The 13,409-nt window shown below is 43.5% G+C and overlaps 1 protein-coding gene across 1 annotated transcript; it reads left to right on the forward strand.

Moving 5' to 3' along the window:
• Positions 1-996: 996 nt before the first annotated feature.
• LOC143008801 (IgGFc-binding protein-like) lies at positions 997-12,370 on the forward strand. The gene is made up of 18 exons (XM_076160723.1): positions 997-1,052; positions 1,183-1,230; positions 2,180-3,511; positions 3,639-3,898; positions 4,112-4,691; positions 4,794-5,392; positions 5,496-6,063; positions 6,249-6,514; positions 6,610-6,951; positions 7,076-7,649; positions 7,763-7,962; positions 8,198-8,339; positions 8,429-8,757; positions 8,869-9,448; positions 9,544-10,142; positions 10,508-11,075; positions 11,201-11,793; positions 11,881-12,370. Exons 2-18 carry the CDS (start codon positions 1,185-1,187, stop codon positions 12,181-12,183), a joined length of 7,881 nt encoding a protein of 2,626 aa, XP_076016838.1. The 5' UTR covers positions 997-1,052; positions 1,183-1,184; the 3' UTR covers positions 12,184-12,370.
• Positions 12,371-13,409: the final 1,039 nt, after the last annotated feature.

A 13,409-nucleotide genomic window follows, 5' to 3' on the forward strand; every position in this document is an offset into this window, starting at 1 on the left:
TTACAGAGAACTAATGGGAACTGCTTCTGCTCTGTTTAATCAATATTTGTTCTATCTGTTCCATGGCATTGTCCACCCTTTTTGCAAGCATTACAACAGACATCTTTGTTTACAAGCATGGGTGGATATGATGTGCAGTATATTTTCCTTTACTCAGATTGAGAAATTAAGAAAGATCAAATTGTTATGAGATGTCTATACTTGCTTTGTAAAATTTGCAATTATTTCCTCAACAAGTCTTGTGTGGAAACTTTACATATTGATATACACTCTTATACCAATGATAATGTCACTTAACAGAGCTGAGCCCTGCTTTGAAACCAAGTTGCATAATTGGTCACTTCAGTCCCACTTCAGTGATATCTGTCTGCAAAACCTGCAACACACCAGGTTCCAGATGATTTTCTAAAAAGGATTTATTTATAATTTATATGTGTATTTATTATTTATAACATTTTACCTTGCCCAGTAAAAAATAAAAAAAACTATAATTTGGTTACACCAGAATATACAATACCCATACCCATAATGTGGGCAAATACTCCTTCAAGACTGACCCATATCTCTGATATAACACATGCAACGACATTGGAATTTCTACTTAGTAAAATTAAAGAACTGGTTTGTTTTATGCAAACATTAAGACTTCATAACTATTGATAAACTATCAAAATACTTATATTAACATTGTCTTTTTCCTGGTGTTCAGTATGATAAGGGTACCATATGCACAGTTTGTAATGCAACATTGTTGCATAGAAGTTTGATTGGAGGTAACATGAAACGGTGCATCTCCAAATATTTGCCTTTATGCTGGTGTGGAGAGACTCATCCGTCACCAGATACCTAGAAATAAATATCAAGAATACTTTTTATTTGTACGTGGGTGTGTCAGATTAAAGTCAGTTATGTACATCACCCCTATTGTCAACATGCTTCAATTAAATGCCAGGTTCAGCCCTAATTTGTTTTAGAGGACGGGCATATTTCCGTTACAGTATAAAGACATGCAGAACTAAAAGAATTTCATCACATCAACTGCTCCTTACCAGGTAAGCACTCCTCACTCTTGAACCAATTATACTGATGTATGTCAGATTAATAAATCAATTTATGTTGTTTGGAACTCAAAATACATCACTTTACTCTCTCTCTCTCTATCTCCTCTCTTTTTCGCTTTAGTCATGGGGCTGCAGTTGCTGCTTTGTGTTTTGACAGCTTTACTCGCCTGTAAGTGTTTATTTGTGATAATATTGTGAATATTCATACCTGTCAAACGTTCTCATGTAATCCATCTGTTTAGTTTAAGCAAAGAGCTAATTTTTTGCTAAGTATTTTCATTGAAGTAGGCATCAGACACAACAATGAACTTGCGGTCATTAGAGATAAGAAGGATGTGTTATAAACCTGTGAATTAGGTGAAAAAGGAAACAAAGCAGCGGGGACGAAGCACAGCCATATATGACATGAAACGACATTATATCCCTGAAGTTTCAGATGACATCAATACTATTATTACGATGATATCATAGGTGCAACTTTTGCAGGCTGACATCATTCCATCATTGCCACAGTCAATGAATGCCGCATGGAGCCATTTTGAAATGGAATCAACAAAATAAATAACTAGTATTTAATCTCACCCAAAAAAAGCTGACCAAATTCAAAAATTCCTCAACATGATGTAGCCAGGAGAGCTCTTGCTTTAAAACAATTTGTCAATGGCAACTTAATCACATTGCAAGCATTGTTGTGCAGCCATCATGGATGAATCGAGGAGAATGTAAAATAAAGAAAGAACAAATTGTGAAAAGTGTCGCACGATTCCGGGCTCCTCCTTTGCAGCCTGTTGTTGAGCAAGACACTGAATAATTAACTTTCATGATGTGCAGGTTGGCTGCTTGTATAGTATGAATGGGTGACGATGAGGTACCCAAGCCCTTTGGATAAAAGTGCTATATAAGCACAGTCCATTGACATCTGTTTGCACAAGAGACTTATTAAGTATAAGTGAGACTTCAGTTTAGAAAAGTAGAGAAAAAAGCATTCGTCCTTTCTTTTTAACTCTGAAATGAAGTTATTTGTTGTTATGTGTATGTGACAGCATATGTTTGGGGAGCTAAAACATTTTTTACATTGATTTTGCTGTCTTAAACCAATTCTTCCATTTTTCTTCCAGGCCCATCTAGTGCTGACTGGACAGGGAAGGAGTTTGCCCTTTCTTTCATGCAAAATTATGTTAGAAACTATGATACTCCTCACTTCCAGCTATTCATCCGAGCCCTCCAGACTGATGCTAAAGTAACAGTGAAAGTGCCTCCCTTAAACTTCACACAGGAGAAAACTCTGAAGGCTGGGGAAAAAGTCACCATCACTCTCCCCAATGCCGTTGAGCTATACGACAGCCAGAAGTCCGGCAATACTGTGCGCATTGAGGCCTCAGCCCATGTGGCTGTCACCTCGTACAATAGCAAACTGAATACAGGAGACATCTCTGTCATATATCCTATGAGCGAATGGGGCACAGAGTACTTTATCTTTACACCTAGTGGAACTACTAGTGGCACTTTTAAAGAGTTCTCTGTTACAAATGGAAAAGAGGCAAATAGAGTGGAAATTTTTCCACGTGGTAAAATCGAGTTCCAGAATAAAGAATATAAAAAGGATGAAAAAATGGTAATTGATCTTCAGCCCTATGAGAGTGTTCAGCTCCAGAGCAAGTCTGACCTTACTGGCACAAGAGTTTCCACCCAGCATCCAGTTGCTGTTTTCACAGGCCACAGTTGCACCACGTTCTTTGCTAAATGTAACCATGTGTATGAACAGTTACTGCCAGTAAGCAGATGGGGTAAAAACTTCATTGTGCCTCCCTTGAGCTTTGAAAGCAAATCATACAGCATCTCCATTCAGGCCTCCCAGCCCACTCAAGTCACTCTCAAAAATGCAAAGGAAGACGGAGATAAAGATAAAGTTCATAATTTAAGTAGAGGAGAAATAAAGGAGGTCAAAATCAAGAAATCAGGTGTACTCTTTATTCAGGCTGATTATGGCATCCAAGTCCTCATGCTCTTCAAAGGCGTGAAGGACAAAGACAAGAAGGACAAAGACGAGAAGGGCAAAGGCAAGAAGGGCAAAAACAAGAAGGACAAAGACAAGAAGGACAAAGACAAGGACAAAGACGAGGTCTACTATGACCCTTTCCTGATGACCATCCTACCCACTGACCGCTTCTGCTCCTCTTACGCCTTAGAGGCTCTGGATGGCTTTGAAAGCTGGGCCTTGGTTGTGGCAAAAACCAAGCAATTGGCAGAGTTGAAATTTGATACAAATCTGTCCAGAAATGTCCAATGGAAAAATGTTCAAGGGACAGATTTCTCCTGGGCCCAGATTACCTACCAACCTAGCCAGGCTGGATACACCATTTCCAGCTCTGGTTCCCAATTTGCTGTTTATACAATGGGAGTCAGCCAAAGGAATGGCTATGGTGCCCCAGGGCAATGTATACAGCCAGGTATGGAGCACATAGCATACATAATGCATTCATCAAATTATATGTATGAGACAGAAATTAAATAAACAATACTGTACATTAAACATTATCACTGTGATCACTGATTGTATAATGTTTGACTTTCCAGACATCCCTAAGCCTGGCATCTGCTGGGCCATGGGAGACCCTCACTACCAATCTTTTGATGGGCGACGCTTTAACTTCATGGGTACCTGCACTTACATCATTGCTAAGAACTGTGCAGCAGATGATAATCTCCAAGCCTTTGAGATCCTTTCCCAAAATGAGAACAGAGGAAGCCTCCGTGTATCATATGTGGGCCTGGTCATAGTGAAAGTGTATGGCTTCACCATCACAGTTATGCGCTCAGAGACAGGTTTTGTGAGGGTAAGCCTTTCAATTCCTGTTGTTAAAACAGATAAAGAATTATTCTCTTATATCTGTATTTGAATAACGCCTGGCTTCAATTTATTATCAAGTTTGTATATCAGTTTATTTGGTGTGGCGGTTTAAGGAAGTATATTTCACTAAATCCATAAAACTTTAAAGATGATTATTGCAGCAGTGTTTCTGTGTTGTCTTTTGCTTTCTTTTTTACAGATTGACAACAATTTGTGGAGTTTGCCAGTAACCTTGAACAATGACAAACTGACAATGTCTCAGAGCGGTCGCTCTGTGATCATTGACACAGACTTTGGTCTGAAAGTTCGTTATGACTGGCAACACTCTCTGGTGGTCACTCTGAGCAGCCAATATGCTGGTAAGACATGCGGTCTCTGTGGCAATTTCAATGGTGATGCCAAAGATGACTTCATCACACCGGATGGCTCCCAGGCTGTTGGGACTGTGGCCTTTGGGGTGAGCTGGAAAGTGCCAGGTCCGATCAAAGATGCTCGGTGTAGTGACCAGTGTGTGGGTGGGTGTGAGCGCTGTGAACACAGACTGATGAAGAATTGGGAAGGTGACTCATTCTGTGGTCTCATCACACTTGTGGTTAATGGGCCATTCAACAAATGTCACGCCTCCATTGACCCTAATGTATACTTCGAGAACTGTAAATATGATGTGTGCATGGGAGGTGGCCTTCAACACTTCCTTTGCAGCGCGTTGGAGTCTTACGCTGAAGCCTGCCAGAGAGCTGACATCCAGGTTGATGTTTGGAGGAAACGTGCAAGATGCCGTAAGTGTTTCCAACATATGAGCTGATACTGCAAGCAATGAATTACATTTTCATTGTTGTTTTTTTTGCTGACATTTATCCAACTCCTTCCATTCTCTCAAGCTGCAAAGTGTCCAGCCAACAGTCACTATGAGCTGTGCGGCAATGCCTGTCCTGCCACTTGTTCTGATCCCAAAGCACCATCCAAATGCAAACTGCCCTGTGTGGAAAGCTGCACCTGTAACGCAGGCTTTGCTCTGAGTGGAGGTCGGTGTGTGCCAGTTGATAAGTGTGGTTGTACCTATGAGGGTCGATACATCCCTGCTGGACAAATCTTCTGGCCTGGAAAGGACTGTAAAGAACGGTGTCGCTGTTTTGCTGGGGAAAAAAAATTGAAGTGCAAGAATAAAGGCTGTAGGAAAAATCACCAGTGCCAGGTGGTTCATGGAATTAGAAAGTGCCATCCACTCTCCTACAGCACTTGTCAGGCAACAGGTGACCCCCATTACAGGACTTTTGACAGCAAGAGGTTTGACTTCCAAGGGACATGTGTGTACCAGCTGGTTGCACTGTGCAAGAAGAACCCTGACTTGGAATCTTTTGAGGTACTGGTGCAAAATGATCAAAGGGGCAAGAAAACAGTTTCCATCACTAAGTTGGTGGAGATCAAGGTCTACTCCCTAAGCATTGTCATTACTAGGACATACAAGGGTCAGATTTTGGTAAGAGCTGCTGTTTAAAGTATAGTATACAGTTATGAATTATGAACAGATTACAACAACTAAGTATTTCAGACATTATATGCCATGTTTTTCCCACTTCCAGGTGGATGGTGAGCTGGTCAATCTGCCTGTCACCCTGTGTGAAGGAGAGGTGTCTGTGTATAGAAGTGGCTGGTATGCGGTGGTCAGAACAAAGTTTGGCCTGAGAGTCAGGTTTAACTGGGAGAATGCTGTGTTTGTGACACTGCCCAATAGCTACATGGAAGCTGTTTGTGGCCTCTGTGGCAACTACAATGGGAAGGCTAAGGACGATCTGATACCTAAGAATGGTAGCAACTCTGTCTCACCAGCAAAGTTCGGTGCCAGCTGGCAAGTGGCTGAGATCCCAGGCTGTCTCGAAGGCTGTAAAGGGGTGTGTCCTAAATGTGACTACAACCAGAAGAATAAATATGAGACAGACCAGTTTTGTGGTATCTTAAAGAACACCAAAGGGCCATTTCAGGATTGTCATGCTAAGGTGGACCCATCTGGTTTCTTTGAGGATTGTGTTTATGATTCATGTATGTATGAGGGCAGGAAGGATGTGCTCTGTCAGGCTATAGCATCGTACACATCTGCCTGCCAGGCTGCAGGGGCCAAGGTGTACAAATGGAGAACGGCTCACTTCTGTGGTGAGAACTGCATTAATTGCATGAATATACATATATACATGAATTGCATAGAAACAAGGTCTGATTGACTAGATATGACATTACAGAGCTGAAGTGCTGTACTCAAACATTTTTTTAAATGTAACTGCTCTGTGTCTCTCCTTTCAATCTTAAATATTATCGTGCCTCCCCTCCAATGTCTACAGCTGTGAAATGTAAAGCCCACAGCCACTACGAAGTGTGCGCCACTGCTTGTCCTGCCACTTGCCACAGTCTGGCGCCACCTCAAGATTGTGATAGCAATTGTGAAGAGGGCTGTGCCTGTGATGAGGGATACATCCTCAGTGGAGATTGCTGTATCCCCTTCGCACAGTGTGGGTGCCGCTACAATGACCGCTACTACTACATCGGCCAAGTGTTCTATCCCAATGGAAAATGTCAGGAGGAGTGCAAGTGCAACCAGGGTGGAGAGGTAATGGATGGGGAAAATGAAAAAGGTCAGTTTAATACTGATTGATGAAAATGTTTGAAATAACAAGAAAGATTTCACTGTTCTACTTTCATTAGGTTGTGTGTAAGAAGTTCTCATGTGGCCCTTATGAGAAGTGTAAGGTGGAGAATGGCATCCAAAAATGCCACCCTGTTGGTAAGGGTGTTTGTCGTGCCTCTGGTGACCCCCATTACTATACTTATGATGGGAAAAAATATGATTTCCAGGGCACCTGTACCTACACACTCTCCAAAAGCTGTGGGCTGGGGGACACACACCTGGAGGCCTTCTCTGTTCAGGTGGAGAATGTGAAGTGGAACCGGATGATGAGAAACAAAGTGGTGTCTGTTACTAAACTGGTTGCTGTGGAGGTCTTCGGATTCAAAGTCATCATGAGAAAGGGCATGTTTGGAGTCTTGGTGAGCAAAGACACTGTTTGAACCAAGCTCCATATTTGCAATACAGTGAAATCAGTTTAGAGAGCTTGACAAACACTATATATTTACATATTAAATGTAAATAATATGTGTTCCCTTTCTTTAGGTTAATGGAGTGTTTAACATCCTTCCTCTTAACCTTAATAATGGTGCAGTGCGAGTCTATCAGCAAGGCAGACGCTATGTCGTCTCAACAAATTTCGGCCTACGTGTGACTTATGACCTGGTTTACCACGTTAGAGTGAAAGTACCTGGTAATTACCGTGGAAAGGTTGAGGGCCTATGTGGCAACTTCAATGGTAACCCCATGGACGACTTCCAGGATCCTAATCATGAAGTTATCCAAAATGTGAATGCATTTGGGAAATCATGGCAGGTCACCACTGCCAACATTGTGTGTGACAATGGCTGCGAAGGGAACAACTGTCCCAACTGTGAACCAGCACAGAAGACTTTGTTTTCCAAGCCCACTTACTGCGGCATTGCTACAACACCCAATGGTCCTTTTGCAGTATGCCATAGCAAACTGGAACCAAAGCTATACTTTAATGACTGTGTGTTTGATGTGTGTGCCTCCAATGGCGATGGAAAGGTCCTGTGTGACAGCATGGCAGCCTATGCCTTCAACTGTCACATGGCAGGAGTAGACGTCAAAAACTGGAGGACGGCTTCATTTTGTCGTAAGTGACAGTGTCTCTTACCATAGCTGTTAGATGCCACTATTAGCATGTTCTTTTGTAATAACCATGTTTTTTCCTCTTGTGCCCTTTTTTCTCTATCGTGATTTCCACAGCCATGAAATGCCCGGCCCATAGTCACTATGAGGTGTGCGCAGATGCCTGCTCTGCAGCCTGCGAAGGCCTCACAGAGATTATTGAATGCTCCACCAGTTGCACAGAAGGCTGTGAATGTGATGATGGCTTCTTATTCAATGGACAGATATGTGTTGAGGAAACGCAGTGTGGTTGTTATGATAATGGGAAGTCTTACAAGGTACAAATGAGCTTAACTATCCCAACATCAAATGAAACCAATCATTCCATATATCATACTGCTTATAATAAAAGGAGTTTCTATTTTGTATTCTGTCCCAATGATGGTGCATTCTTGCACTGCTCTAGTACTACTTTCTTTAATAGCTCTTGTCTAGCTCTTGTAATAACTGTCAGCGCTAGCTCTTGCTGTATATTGATTCCCCCTGTTTAATAAAAATATTCCATGTTTCTAGCCTGGTGAAGTGGTCTATGATGATGACTGTAACAACAAGTGCACCTGTAACCCAGAGAAAGGCCTAATCTGTGAACGTCACTCCTGCCACCCAAACACCAAATGCATGGTCAGGAAAGGAATCAAAGCATGTTACAACACAGGTTAGACGAATACAGTATCAATTGATAAATGAATATTCTGTGTCAAAAAGATGTTGAACTGCAATTTTCCTATTTTGTCCCTGTGTCAGATCCCTGTAAGGATGCCAAGTGTCGTGTCAAGGAGCAGTGCAAAGTTGAGAACAGCGAGGCTGTTTGTGTTCCTCTGTACACGGGCACCTGTTGGGCCTGGGGTGACCCCCACTTCCGCACATTTGATGGATACAACTTTGACTTCCAGGGAACCTGCAAGTATGTCATTTCTAAGACCTGTGGGAATGTGGATGGCCTTATTCCATTCACAATCACAGAGAGGAATGATAACCGAGGAAATAGAGCAGTTTCCTATGTCAGGGACGTCGATGTGTCAGTTTACGGGTTCACCATCACCATAAGCAAAAACCAAGTTGGTCGAGTCAAGGTAAGAGTAAAATAACCAATCTCACTAGTTCAGCTGTGTTTGATCCATAGTGATTCATACATACACTGCATATAGTATATATTGTCCTGATCTTACCTGATCTTACCTCAGGTGAATGGAGAGATGCTGAATCTACCTGTGCATCTAGGTGAGGGTGAAGTGTCAGTGTCACAACGTGGTCACAGTGCGGTGGTAGTGACAAACTTTGGCCTAGTTGTCTCTTATAACTGGAATTCGTATCTGATCATCAAGCTGCCCAGCAGTTACTTTGGCAGCGTCTGTGGTCTGTGTGGAAACTTTAATGGAAACAGAGGTGATGATCGCCAGAACCCAGCTGGCCAAGCTGTCGCCTCAGTGAGCGAGTGGACCATGAGCTGGAAAACACCTGACCAGGACAAGGACTCTCCATGTCAGGACATATGCGAGAAAAACTGTCCTACCTGTGATGATGACCACCGTAAGCTCTATCAGACTGAGGCCTCCTGTGGCGCCCTCACAGCCAAAACCAACAATGTGTTCAAGCCATGTATAGACAAACTGGATCCCCAGGCCTTCATGGAAGGCTGTGTGTACGACACATGTTTGAATCAAGGAGACAAGAAGATGGTGTGCCAGGCATTGGCCTCCTACAGTGAGCAGTGTCGGGATCAAGGAATAATAATCAGAAACTGGAGGACAAAGTTGGGATGCCGTAAGTATTTCATAGCAACTCACCTGCTTTGCCAAAGGCTTCAAATTAATACATTTCTTTTTTGGTTAATGCCATTGACATATTTTCTGCTCCAGCCATGAACTGTCAGCGTCACAGCCACTATGAGGCCTGTGCTAGCCCATGTCAGCCATCCTGTCCCTTCCCTGAGCAAAAGGAGCCCTGCACTCTTAACTGTGTGGAGACATGTGTGTGTGACAAGGGTTACGTCCTCAGTGCTGGTGTGTGTGTGCCTGCTAAAACATGTGGCTGCTCCTACCAAGGTCGTTACTACAAGCCAGGTCAGCGTTTCTGGGCTGATGAGGTTTGTGGTCGCTTATGCCAGTGTGACACAACCCTGGGCATGGTGGCATGCCGTGAAGCTTCTTGCTCTGCCAAAGAGACCTGCAGCCTTGTGGATGGAGAACGTGCCTGCAGACCCATCTGTCATTCCACATGTGTAGCCTCAGGTGACCCACATTACCGGACCTTCGATAAAAAGAGGATTCATTTCCAGGGCACATGTGAATACCAGCTGGTGGCTCTGTGCTCTAATCGGCCTGGGCTAGAGCCGTTCAACATCACTGTGCAGAATGACAACCGTGGAAGCAAGGCTGTATCCTACACCAAAACTGTCAGTGTGACCATCTATGGGGTTACCATCACCATCAGCAGAGATTATCCCTTCAAGGTTCTGGTATGTGAACTAGAGTGATACGGGTAGTTTTAATGGCGTCGCACATCTTGCATCTTGTACACATTGTGCAGAAAGTGATTAAGATGCAGGACATTGTTCCCACAATAAATAGATTGCAGGTTTCATACTCTGAGCCTAAATCAAATGAGCACATAATTATTCCTTCTATCCTGCTAATTTGGCTATCTGCTTTGTTCACTCACACATATGTTTACGTAAAAAAATCTGAATTGAAATTTGATCAAAGCAGACTAGGTCAATTTTAGCCGTTAGTGTGCATTGGAATGGCTTTTTATAAAGAAAGCGGGATTATAAATGATTATCTAATCTATGAAATTTTCCCTCTCTTCTTTCCTGCTCTTTAGCTCAATGGGCAGCTGACCTCCTTACCATTGTATGTCAATGATGAGCTGGCTGTGAGTCGTGGTGGCAGGACAGCTGTAGTGAAGACAGCTGCTGGTATCACATTGACCTTTGATTGGCGAAGCAGGGTGACTGTCACTCTGCCTTGCAACTACCAGGACACAGTTTGTGGCCTGTGTGGCGACTACAACGGAACGCGACAGGATGACATGACAATGCAGAACGGCCAGCTCACCCGTGATGGCACCAAGCTGGGTGAGAGCTGGCAAGTGGGCCTGGTACCAGGCTGCTCATCAGAATGCCAGGGCCCATCGTGCCAAGACTGTTCAGACGCCCAGAAGAAAGTGTATGCTGCCACAAAGTACTGTGGAATTATTGCTGACACGTCAGGGCCTTTCAGAGACTGTCACAGCCAGGTGGACCCTGCTGCTTACCTTGAGGACTGCGTGTTTGATTCCTGCCATCATAATGGTCACCCTGACGCAGTTTGTGAGGCTATAGGAATCTATGCCTCTGCCTGTCAGAACCAAGGAATCACCATCAAATCCTGGAGAACTGATACTTTCTGTCGTAAGACTGTGTGTTTTTACTTAATGTGTCATGATATGAACCACCTTAACCTTTGGAATATAGTGTTATTACAATCCTAAAGAAAACATTAGTGGTTTATTCTTCTTGTCTCATTTGTACCACAGCAATGGAGTGTCCAGCTAACAGCCATTACACTCTGTGTGCCTCGGCCTGCCCTGCCACCTGTGCCAACTTGCCCGTCATTACCATAGGCCAAAAGCACTGTGCAGAGGCCTGCGAGTGTGGTGATGGCTACCTGCTGAGTGGGGATACCTGTGTGCCTGTGCGAGACTGTGGCTGCTCTTACATGGGTCAGTACTTTATGAAAGGGGAGGTTTTCTACCCAGGAGACAAGTGTGTGGAGAAGTGCATCTGTGGAGAGACTGGTGCTATGTCTTGCCAAAACGCCACCTGCCACCCAGGGGAGATCTGCAAGCTTTTAAAGGGAGTTAAAGGCTGTCATCCAGAGGGGTACGGCAAGTGTAAGGCTTCTGGTGACCCCCATTACACATCCTTTGATGGACGGAAGTTTGATTTCCAAGGAACATGTGTCTATGTACTGGCCAAGGTTTGTGACGATGACGAAGGCCGCCTGATGCCGTTCAATGTAACCCAGGGGAATCAGAAGCATGGAAAAGTGTCTGTCACTAAGTCAATTGTTGTGTCAGTCTACGGCTATGTCATTTACATCAAGCATCAAATGGCAGGGAAAGTCACTGTGAGTTAAATGTCTTTCATCAGACTTGTGTTTATGTTTTCTGTGTTTTGTGATGCTGCTTCTGATTATCCTTCTTCCTCTGTCAAGGTGAATGATGAACTACTCAACTTGCCTTTATCCCTTGATAATGGCCGTGTTACAGTAACCCAGGAAGGTCGCAAGATACTTGTCGAGACAGACTTTGGACTGACAGTCTTCTATGACACTGTTAGTTATGTCCAGGTGATTGTGCCTTCTACGTACCAGGGGAAAATGTGTGGCCTTTGTGGCAACTACAATGAGAAAGCTGATGATGACCTTGGACTGCCTGATGGCAAACCAGCCAAGAACACTTTAGAGTTTGGGCAGGCATGGGTGGTGGACATGCCTGGCAATGCATGCAAGGACTGATAATGTATTGGTCACATGGTATAGTGGAAACATCTCTATATAAGAGGTGGTCATAAATCATATTCTCCGTCATACTGTAATTGATATGCTTAATTGATAAACAATGTGACGTATTGTGTATAATGGAGCGAAAATGACCACCCCGTCATATTTGTGTCTAATTAATAAACAATCATTTACCAAGCAACCCTTTTCTGTGGTTTACTGTGCATGCATGCATGTGTGCGTGCGTGTGTGTGTGAGAGAGAGAGAGCCAGTGGTGTGACTTGTTTGCGTGTGTGGGGAGCAGCTCTCCTGTAGCAACAGCAGCTCTCCTGGGTAAGTGTGTTACACCACCACGTGAAAGTGATTTTATCGTCAACACAGTTGTTCTTCACTGAGGCATTGGTCATTGGCATCTGGACGTGGCCTTTTGAGTATGCACTTATATTTTATGTTCTAATTTATATCTAATGTAATTATTGGGGTGAAGTGAGAATGGTTGCAACCAGCGTGATATGAGGAGCAATCCTCCCATCAGTGCTATAGGTTGACATATCTTCTCTCTCTTTTCAATATTATTAGTCATAGAGAGAGAGCACTGCAGAGACAGATAAGAAAATTGTCAAGCTTGTGGCGCAAGCTGAAAAGGTGTGAAGAGGAGAAGGTACAGAACAAATTGTTTGTACAAACACAAACAAAATTGTGAATTTTACATATTTGGGTTTTTTTCCCGTATATTCACGCAACAGGTCTGTAGCTATCAAGCCGCAGCAACTGAGTCCTGACGACAGTCTGATGACTGTCGTCAGGACTCAGTTGAAGAGACAAGATGGCCAGGGCTAGAAGTGCGACAAAGGGCAACTGCAACAATAAGGGTTTTTATGGAAGTGTCTGTACATATGACAGGGCAAGCATCCCTGCCACAGCTCCAATTTCGGTACAAAAACAAAAATAGTCTGCATTCCTAACAGGTTGTTAAAGGCTGTGAAAAAGCAAAAAAAGGAACCTGTTCATCATATGGGAGGCAGTAGCTCAGTCGTTAGAGCTTCCGCTTGGGAACCGGAGGGTCGCTGGTTTGAGTCCCTGCTGAGTTGCCCCTGAGCACGGAAACCGAACCCTCAATTTCTCCCTTCTCTGGAATGGGTGGTAATGTAATGTAAGTCGCTTTGGATAGAAGCGTCTGCTTAATGATCGTAATGTAATGTAATATTTATCTGTTGAAGCATTGCCAGGTAATGTGGCAT

The sequence above is a fragment of the Genypterus blacodes genome, unplaced genomic scaffold (assembly GCF_046128005.1).
Source record: "Genypterus blacodes isolate CSIRO-AG114 ecotype Tasmania unplaced genomic scaffold, CSIRO-AGI_Gbla_v1 ptg000107l_1, whole genome shotgun sequence".
NCBI classification, from domain to species: domain Eukaryota; kingdom Metazoa; phylum Chordata; class Actinopteri; order Ophidiiformes; family Ophidiidae; genus Genypterus; species Genypterus blacodes.

Bases quoted from the DNA above. Each gene is read 5' to 3' on its own strand.
- LOC143008801 (XM_076160723.1), top strand. From the start codon at position 1,185: ATGGGGCTGCAGTTGCTGCTTTGTGTTTTGACAGCTTTACTCGCCT. The intron at 4,692-4,793 runs GTAAGTGTTTCC...CATTCTCTCAAG, and splicing joins GAGGAAACGTGCAAGATGCC to CTGCAAAGTGTCCAGCCAAC. The intron at 11,076-11,200 runs GTAAGACTGTGT...TTTGTACCACAG, and splicing joins GAGAACTGATACTTTCTGTC to CAATGGAGTGTCCAGCTAAC.